The 9,536-nt window shown below is 62.2% G+C and overlaps 1 protein-coding gene across 3 annotated transcripts; it reads left to right on the top strand.

The window, feature by feature from the left end:
* The first annotated feature begins 2,069 nt into the window (after positions 1-2,069).
* On the top strand, positions 2,070-9,295 carry LOC113196123 (uncharacterized). 3 transcript variants are annotated; one of them, XM_077799964.1, is made up of 6 exons: positions 2,070-3,168; positions 3,305-3,380; positions 4,278-4,457; positions 4,537-5,019; positions 5,971-6,063; positions 6,268-9,295. In XM_077799964.1, exons 3-6 carry the CDS (start codon positions 4,403-4,405, stop codon positions 6,672-6,674), a joined length of 1,038 nt encoding a protein of 345 aa, XP_077656090.1. In that variant the 5' UTR covers positions 2,070-3,168; positions 3,305-3,380; positions 4,278-4,402; the 3' UTR covers positions 6,675-9,295. The 3 variants fall into 3 exon arrangements, with proteins under 3 accessions (XP_077656090.1, XP_077656091.1, XP_077656089.1); XM_077799965.1 differs by having other exon boundaries at positions 6,216-9,295; XM_077799963.1 differs by having other exon boundaries at positions 4,275-4,457; positions 6,265-9,295.
* The last annotated feature ends 241 nt before the right edge of the window (positions 9,296-9,536 follow it).

The following is a 9,536-nucleotide window of genomic DNA, read 5'->3' as shown; positions in this document are numbered from 1 at the left end:
TGCCCAGAAATGGGGTCTGAATCGGGTGGTGACAGAGCAGACCTGGTTTCCAAAGACTCCTGAGTCAATCCCAAGTAATAAGAATTGCAGGTCACCCTGGACAGCGTGCCAGGCCACTCACCTGCCACCCACCCCAGGCCCTGCCACCAAGGTCATGTGACTGGGAGACCCCAATTTCATGGTGCTGGTTATGCTTGGGAGTCCCCCAACCTGGGTCACGCCTGAATTTCCTCAAGGGCAAGTGCAGAGCGCGGCCCGGACCCAGATTCCAGCAGCCTGAGTTGGCCTAGTGTCCCATCAAGACAGATCTTCTCATCGCTCTGGGGACCTCCCAAGACTGTGAAGTAGAGTGACTGGACCAGTCCTTGAGGGCCAGGCCTGGAGAGGGCCAAGTGTGGAGTCCCATGGGGTGGGGTGGGCAACCAGCTCCTGGGGTCCTTAAACCCAGGCAGAGCCTGGGCAGCAAGAGGCCTGCCCTTGTTCCGGAAGCTGCTTGAAAACCAGTCAGGGGCAGGACAGGGCCCAGGCTGCTCCAAGCATGCACACCAGCACCAAACGTGGGGGACATGGTGAAGAATTCGCATGCACCATGTCAGGTCCCCAGGCACAGAGGCAAGGATGTGCTCCCAGGTCACCTCCGGGGCTTACCGTCCTCTCCCTGTGAGGATGCTGCCCAGGCTGGGTCTGCAGAGGCTGGGGAGAGACAAGATGGAAAGCCACATGGTGGCCATTATTAAGCTGCTGGACACTCCTGTCCCAGCCCCTGAGGGTGAGCGCATGGAGGAGGGTCCCTGAGCTGGCTGAGCTGGGGTGGGGTCCAGTGTGGCAGCAAGGCCAGCTCCAGCCCCTATGAAGGACATAGCCCAGTGTTTCACACAGGGCCCCCTCTTCCCAGCAGAAAGGCTGATGCCAGTTCCCAAGGTCCCCAGGGTCGAGGACAAAGCCAGAAACCAGAGCATCATTTACCCAGAACACGGCCATCACAGCAGCAGGCATGTGCAGCACTGGGAAATTGCATGTTCCAGAAGCTTCTGTGAGGAGTCTGCCGGGCTGTGAGGCATCCCTGAGGTGGACATTCTGTCACCCCCTCCATGGGGGAGCGGGCCAGGTGGGAAGGCAGACCTGTGCTCTTGCTTCAGTCCCTGAGGGCCAAGACCACCCCCTTTACAGGGGACACTGGAGAGTGTGAGCCAGGGCCTGGGCCCCACCCTGGAACCTGCCCTGGGTGTCCCCAGGGGACACCTGCAGGGGAGTTAACACAGGAATGAATATAGGAGTTGTGAGCAATCCCCGTCTTGTCCCATAGGACACCCGTGGTGGACACCCGTGCTGCCCCACCTGGCCCTGCCATGCACCTGAGGCTGCCGGGTGTTTGAGAGGCTGGCGCAGCTGCAGCCTGAACCCCCCTATCTTAGGTGTGATGTTTGTCTCATGGCCACCTGTGCTAGTGGCCCCCGTGTCGGGGTGGGAGAGGGACCACGCACCGTTGAACAAACGCGTGTAGACTGGGTAGGGAGGCCTTCTAGAAGGAACTGCTGGGGGAAGCTTGGGCGGGTCCAGGGTGGTCTTACAGGCCTGGAGTGGGGCCAAGGAGCCCAGAGACGTGGAGAGTGCTGGGGCACTGGCCCCTCTTTCTGCGCCCCCACAGCCCTGTCCCGTCCCCACACCTGGAGTCGCCCTGCACCCAGGACCGGCTGAGTGTAGCCAGAGGGAAGCCTGGAGAGCCAGGGGAGGGAGCCCCAGGCCCAGGATGTGGAGGACAGCTGCCCTCGACCTGACCAGGGGGCCCTGGAGTCTGGGTAAGTGGAAGCATGCCCTTGGTGTCCCCAGGGGGACGCCTGCATCCGGGCCACAGGGCACCTCGTCCCAGGTGGGGACCTCACTGTGCAGGCAAGAGGAGGGTGGGCCCCGGCTGCTGAGCCCTGTCCAGAGGGTGGCTACAGAGCTGGGCCAGGGGAGCAGCTGCCCATCCAGGAGCGTCCCCTTTGCTGCATGGGACTCCACAGGCAGGAGCCCCGTGTGCACCCATGCTTGGTCTTGGGCTGGGGCACCGTGCCACGGAAGGACCACCGCCTGGGCTCGGCCTCACTCTGGTCCCAGCAGAGTGGCCTGAGTGATCCCTGTGCCCCGCTGAGGGGGTCGGGGAGAGGTCCTCAGTGGGACCCACTCCCCACACCTGCTGTCCACCTCCTCGCAATCCCGTCCAGCCACTTTCCTCCAGCACTACTGGACAGGGCCAGTCCAGCGTGTGTAGCGAGGCATGGCCAGCCCAAGGGTCTGCAGGCCACTCTGCTGGAAGTTCTGGTGCAGGGGAGGGACCTCTGTCACCCAGAACCTGCTCCAGTTTCCTGCCCCACAGCACCGGCTGGGGGAGGCTGCCCCTGAGGTCACCTCACCTGGTCAGCTCCGTCCTCCCCGTGTCACAGCAGGGAGGCCTCAGGCCAGCCCAGAGTCGGCTGTCTGAACTACCTCACGGAGGCAGGGTGGGCTGGGCACTCCTGTGCGAGGAGGAGCTGAGCTGTGGGCAAGTTCCCGACAGGGCTCGGCTACGGCCATAGCGTTGTCCCAGTCCCTCAGGATAGCCCTTTGGAGTGAGGCCCCAGACAGTGTCACTTCTACTTAGTAAATGAGTGGACGAGGGACTCCATCAATCAACTGCTGATAGATCCACTGGCCACTGGACAACTAGGCCCAGGGCGGTGCCTCTCAGGGCCAGAGATTCTGGCTGGAACCTGTTCAGGTGTGTCCAGCTGTGGGGCTAGGGGTGATCCTGGGGTCCCATGGGGGGCAGGACAGGATCAGTACAGCCCCAGGCGGGGTCACCCCTACCAGGAAGGTGCTTCAAGAACCGCAGTGGTAAGGGTCCCCGTCAGCAGAAGTTGTGCTGGACCCTCCCAAGGCTGCATCTGTGGGCTCCCAGCTACTGCACCTGACACCTCGGGAAGCCCATCACCCAGGAAAATGAGGCAAAGACCCCGCCACCTCGGGGCTCCGTTCAGCAAGCTCTTGGGTTGTCTCCAGTGATTTACACCTCAACAAGGGCCCGTCCTCGAACTGGATGAGGAGCAGGATGGGTGCCAGGTCCCCTCATCAGAGAGACTGCACCTGACATTCTCTCCTGGGGCCACATGAGCATTCACCTCTCAGCACATCGTGGAGACGAAGCAGGTGATTTCTTCAACCTCAGCATTCCGTAGTTCCGGTGGCCGTGGGTGCTGGGGGCACCCCACAGGGTGGGCACCTCTCAGCTCTCCCCAGGGCCTTTGCACCTGACTACACATGTCTGCTGCCTGACCCTGTGCAGAGCCCAGTGTACACCCCACACCTCAGATGACCCCAGCTGGCGGAGCCATCGGGAAACAGCCAGGGAGCTGCTCCAGGTAAGAGCAGCTCAGCCCTGGAGAGCGGCACACACCAGCTGCCCCTGCTGGCACAGGCCACACAGGGCAGACCTGGAAAGGTGGTGGCGCCGAGGAAAAGAGCCGGACACAGTGTCACCTGGGCACACTGACCTGAGAAGCCCAGAGCAGGATGCAAGGGCCCCACTGCTGCCTCCCTGGGGACCTTCCCAGGGTCAGCCACAGAGCTGCAGAGGCTTCAAGTTCACACTCCCAGCCCATGTGCTGCCATATTCCCCATGTGGTGGACAGGACAATGCTCTGCCCCCAGGGACGCCCAGGTCCCGGCCCCAGACCCTACACCTATGTCGCCTTCTGTGGCAAAAGGAACTCTGCTTATGGGATGGAGTGAAGCATCCTGAGTTGGGCACCATCCTGGATTATCCAGGGTTCAGCGTATTTAAGTCACTGAGGTCCTCCTCAGAGGGAGGCAGAATCCAAGAGAAGTGGAGGGTCAATGCTGCTGGCTTTGAAGATGGAGGAGAGCCTCCAGCAAGGGACCGAGTGGCTCTAGCAGCTGTACAGGCAGGACACAGACCTCCCTGGCAGCCCCAGGGATCGCCCTGCTGACACCTCACATTGGACTCCTACTCCCAGAGCGATAAGCAAATCAATTTGTGTATTTAAGCCACTAAGTGGGTGGCCATTTGCCACAGCAGCCGCAGGACCATCACACCCCCTGCCCACATCTCCAGACCACCCTGCAGCCTGCATCCATGTGCAGCAGAGCCGGAGCCCTGGCAGGAGCTGGGCAGAGCAGCTCAGGGTCAGAAAAGACCCCTGGGCAGGGAGGGACTGGTCATCCTGATGGGGCAGATTGAAGGGCTGCTCTCAGGAGAGCTGGGCAACTAGTGGACACCCTCACTTTGCTTCCAGCAGCTGAGCCTGTGGACACGGATGCTGGAGCCACCCAGAGAGAAGGCTGGCACACAGGGGCCTGGCCTATCCAGGAGCCCCATGATCCTCCCTGCCCAGGACCTGCCAGGCTCTGCCAGCTCTGGTCAATGCCAGAAAACATCTGGGCCCTGGTCAGCTGGACATTTCTCTTCTGTCTGAGTGGTAGGTCCACAAGCCCTGAGCGCTTGAGGGACCCTAGGGTGCTCCTGAAACTGCTGCCCTGACGGCTACCTGTGTCCAGCCCGTGGAGGGCAGGCCTGGCCTGCAGGACTTCTCAGAGCCTCCATGAGGCCAGGGAGCACAGAGTCCCCGCAACAGGAGTGTGGCCCAGTGCCGTTGCCCCGCATCTGCAGGCATGTGCCATCTCAGGGAGGGACGGGGGCAGAGCCAAGGGTGGAAAGCCTGTGGGCACAAGGCATGCCTGTCCTGCTGCTGGAGGACCCTGCTGCCCACCCCGCGGGGAGGCTGCTTGCTGCAGGCCCCACTGAGCCCGCACAGCACCGCACACCCACACACCTCCCTCAGGGGCAGTGGGAAGCTCTCCAGCAGCTCGTAAAGAAAGGGGTATTTCACTGCCATGGTGTCGCAGAGAGCAGTCTGTTTCCAGCAGTGGCCATCCCGTCCAGAACAGAGACGGCCCGCCCAGCAGCCCTTGTGGGGGCCTTTGAGGCTCCACCTGCCTGGCACCCCTGGAGCCTCCGCCTGGGCTACTCAGAAGCTTCAGGTCAGCACTGCCCTGCCCATGAGCCCAGCTCCCATGGAGCATCCAGATGGAGGCCCGGAGGGCCGGGACACAAGGAGCACCCTGGGGTAGAGACTGAGCTCTGGGGTCACCCCTGCGCTTGGAAGCCCCCACCCCAGCCCAGCTTCCCCCTCCAGCAGCATCTCCTCAGCAGGGGACGCAGACACCTGCTGGAGGAAAGGGGTCTACCAGGCCCCCGGGGCAGGGTGGGGAGGGACAGGTCACTTCCCTGCTTCCTGAGCACCGCAACCCCCCAGAGGGATCTGTAGACTCTCCTGCCTTTGGGGGTCACTGGGGGGAGCCTTGTTGGAGTGGGAAGGGAGCCTCTCCCACAGACACACCCACCCCATCACTGCAGGCTGCCATCGCCCTGGGGACAATCAGGGCTGGCCCACCCCTGCCCACCAGGCCTGGCCCTGCAGAGCCAGAAAGGGGAGCTGCCAGGTCCCTCACCTACGGGGCCCTTGCGCCCTCGCAGAGAGCTTTCTGCCCGGGTGATTCCCACTCCCAGGGAGAAGGAAGCACTGGTTTAAAGAGTTGGTCCCGCAGCAGGGACAGGGTGGAGGACACAGGGACAAAGGCCCAGGGACCAGTTCTGGCTGCACTTTAAGAATCTGCTGCAAATGTGAATTCGATCGCAGTGAAGGCTGCTGACTCCTGCAGAGGTGCAGCCGTCAGAGCCCAAGGAGTCGTCCCAGCTCTTCAGGGTCACGGTCACTACGCACTTTCCCAGTCACTCTAGAGTCTGCACTCCCAGGAACTTGGAGGTGGCTCAGGGAGGGAAGGACATGGGACAGCACCACCGGGACTGGGGGCAGGCCCAGCTCAGGAGGACATACGGTACCAAGTCCCAGGGACTGCGGGTGGTCCCTCACAGTGACAGACTCCCTGCCCAGGGTCACTCACTCTGTCCCCTCCATTCTGTCTCCTCAGCCACAGTCATGCCCCTAGCTCCCAGGAGTCTCGTCTCTGTGGACTTCACACGCATCTCTCCCAGCTGCCCCCCACAAGCAAAGCGGCTGCCAGGTAGGCCCCACCACGTCTCCCTCTGCCTGAGCCCCCAAGCTGCAGTCGCGGGGCCAGCCTGCCTGCCCTTCCCCTTCCCTGAACAGGCCCACGCCCAGCAGACCCATCTACTCCCATGAACCCCAAGTAGCCTTATGGGGTTCTGCCTCCAGGTCTGTGCACAGGCCCCGAGGCCTCCTGCCGCCTCCCCGTCTCTTCCAGCAGATCCATGCCACCCTCTAGGAGGCCCACCAGGACTGCGCCCCGGTGCCTCTGCACTCTCTCTCCAGCTGGACCCTGGCCCCGGGTGGCCAAGAAGGAGGAAAGGAAGGAGCAGCAGGAAGGACCACAGGCCCTCTGGGCTGAAACATAACCGGGGGCCTCAGAGCAGGGGAGGCCTGTGGGGCGCTGGGGAAATCGAAGCCGACCCTGACCAGTGTGTACAGGCCCCTGCAGCCTCCGTCCTGGAGGAAGCCCTAGTGCACAGCTGCCCGCCGCCTGAGCCTCTGCTGCCCTGGGTGGGAGGCTGCCCTGAGTCCGGAAGGCTCAGCCTCCTGGTGGGTTTTCTCAGGAAGCTGCTTGACAGCACAGGTCACCACCTAAGCCCAAAACTCCAGGCGAAAGTCCTTTGACCCTCTCAACACGGAGCCATCCTTTCCCCTGAGACACCACCCCGGGATGTCCCCTGAGACAGGGGGTAGGGTCCCTGTGGCCCCCAGGAGGGGCATCCAGACCCACTTCAGGGAGAGGGCCATAATCAGCCTCATGGACAGAGTGTGAGCGCACGGCCAAGCAGGCAGGCCCTGGGGCCCAGGGCCACTCTCCCCCTGGCCTCCGAATTTTCTCAGATCGCATCTCCCATCAGGACAGGTGGGAGGTGTCTCCGGCTGTGCTGGGAGGAGGTGAGCATTCCATGCTCCTCTCCAGTGCTCCCGGACCCACGTGCGCCAGCGGCCACCTCCATTTCCACCTCTGTGAGCCCTGCCCCCACTGCCCCCGGGAGATGCAGCAGGGGTGTCAGGGGAGCCCTGCAGGCCAGGCATGGGTGCCGGGGAACCCTGGTGGAGTGCCTGATGCCCCTCTTCCCACATGGCGGGGTCCTTTCTGGGTCCCAACCCTCCCTTCCTACCAGGATCCCCCATGTCCCTCTCCCTCCCCACCAAGCAGAGCTTCCCCCTGATCTGGGGAAGGGTTCTGGTGTTGGGGTCCAGGACACCTGCAGCCCACACGGATGCTCCTGAGGGGGTGGGGCCAGGCCAGGGCCTCTGTCCAGGCAGAGCTAGGGACGTCACCTGCTCGTCTGTGCAGACTTGGTGAAGCTGCACGGAGAGCAGGTTTGGGACAGAGGACTCTTGCTTCAAGTGCCTGAAGGACATGCCCTTTGAGCCACCAGGGTCCCCCTTGCTGGGTGGAGCCCTGCCCCTCCTCCTTCCCTGGGGCTCACTGAAGCCCCCTTGGAGGGGGCTGCCTCCAAGGCAAACTGGGGGGCCCCTGGGACTGTCCTGTCCAGGTCACCTGGGATAGACCCTGGCAGGGCCCTGCCTCCTCATCACCAGCCCCAGAAGCTTGGGCTCCCTCCAGCAGAGGCCAAGTTCTCAGCTTCTCCCTGCACTTGGCCTCGGCCTCCCGCCTCCTCCCAAAGGGCCCTGGGAAGGGCGCAGGCCCTGGCTCCCTTGATCTTTAGCACGAGCTCCCCACCTGCTTGGCCTAGAGGGCTCCTGGGGTCTCCCCTCCCAGGGCTGCCCCTGGCATGTCCTCTGGAAGCCGCAGTTGGTCTGCTTCTTGTCACTGCCCTGTGAATATTCATTCTGGGATTGTTACAAAGGTACTTAAAAAACAAGTTCACTTGGATAAGGATCTGAACTGCTGCCAGGCACAGCTGCCGGAGGAGCCCGCGAGGATGGGGGCAGGACACCCTTCCCAGGGCCCACGCGGGCCCTCTCTGGGGTTTTGTTTAATTTGGGATGCGTTTCTGTTCCCTGCGTATAACATCTATAAATGTCACAGCGTGCTTGAGCTATGAGGGGGTCTGAGCCCTCCCCTAGGTAGACACCAGAGGGCCGCTGGGCCAAGCCCCGAGTCCTGGGCAGGGACATCCCAATGCTGCCCGTCTCTGCAGGCAGCTGCTTCTGCAGCCCGTGTGCAGTCTGGGGGCCTGAGCTGCCTTGTCCTGAGTTGTCATGGTGCCAGTCTTGATCTCCATCTCCAAAACCTCAATCAGCATAAGGATGTGTCCCCAGGGCCATCTGAAGATCTGGGTCTGAGGTGGAGGCCACCCCGTGCAGCTGTCTTCCTGCCACCTGGGGTTCAATAGTTGGGTGGTGTGCTTGCTGTGAGGAGATGGTCACTACCCCAGAGAGGCTGTGGGAGGGCACAGCAGTGCCCAGCCATAGGTGGGGGAGCCTCAGAGTGCTGGGGAGAGGTCACAGACCCAGAAGGTGCCACGGACCCTCTGCCGGTGTCAGGCCCCAGGTTGAGCACTTCCTGCAGCACTGCATCCCACGCTCAGCAGTGCTGCCTGGCATGGGCCAAGGGAACACCACCCTGTGCAGACGTTCCCCGTGGAGGGGTGATGAGGAGGGTTTCCACAGTGTGCAAGAAGAGGACCAGGCCTGGCTGCAGCCAGTTCCCACTTCACCACCTGGGGATCTGCTCCCCCTGGTGTGCTCTGCCTGCAGCCCAGTCACCCTGGACATCCCACTATCTCAGTCAGCTTTTCCTCACTGTGACCAAAATACCCCTAAATAAAACAGGAGGGAAACAGCCTCAGTCCACAGTCCAGGGCTCTGGGCCCAGGGTGCACACCATGGGGGAGGGGCCCAGCAGAGGGGAGCTGCCCCCTCCATGCAGCCAGCAAGCAGAGAGAGGGGGAAGGGGCCGCAGGCAAGATGCGCCTTCCAGGGCAGCCCCATGACCACCTCCCACCACGCCCACCTGCAGTCACCACCCATCAGTCCACTCCAGCCAGGTGGGCTGCTGAGGTCGCAGCCCTCAGTCCAGCTGTGTCACCTCTGAACTCTGTGCACCAGCACAGGGGCACTGGGGGCCTCCTAATATCCAAACCATGACATTGTGCCCCTGGCTCCTAAAAGCTAATGCCCATCTCAAGAGCAGAATGCATTCAGTCAATCCTGACAAGTCCCAAATCTTAACATTCCAGCATTACTCAGTCTCCTCCGAGACTCAAGGCGAACTCCCAGCATGAGCCCTGTAAAAATAAAAAACAGATTCATGTGTTCAAAATACAGTGGCACAGAGTGAACATTTACTTTGGAAAAGAGATGGATGGGGCACAGAAAGAAGAAATGGGACCCAAATCCAGCCGGGTACGCAGGCCCAGGAACTCTGCACTCAGTACCTCAGACACGTGGCTGTGAAATGTGCTCTCCAAAGCGCTTGGCAGCCCAGCCCCTCTGGCCTTGCCAGGTGCCACCTGGGCTCTCCTCCTGCCTGGCACGTGCACAGCCAGCAGCTTTCTCAGAGTCAGTCCGCGC

Source organism: Urocitellus parryii, chromosome 6 (assembly GCF_045843805.1).
Source record: "Urocitellus parryii isolate mUroPar1 chromosome 6, mUroPar1.hap1, whole genome shotgun sequence".
Classification (NCBI taxonomy): Eukaryota; Metazoa; Chordata; class Mammalia; order Rodentia; family Sciuridae; genus Urocitellus; species Urocitellus parryii.
This window is presented reverse-complemented; position numbering and strand designations above follow the sequence as displayed.

Excerpts from the sequence above, each read along its gene's own strand:
- LOC113196123 (XM_077799963.1), top strand. The coding sequence starts at position 4,403 with ATGCCAGAAAACATCTGGGCCCTGGTCAGCTGGACATTTCTCTTCTGT. Across the intron at positions 5,020-5,970 it reads GGGCTACTCAGAAGCTTCAG|CCACAGTCATGCCCCTAGCT; the intron begins GTCAGCACTGCC and ends CTGTCTCCTCAG. Across the intron at positions 6,064-6,264 it reads ACAAGCAAAGCGGCTGCCAG|CAGATCCATGCCACCCTCTA; the intron begins GTAGGCCCCACC and ends CGTCTCTTCCAG.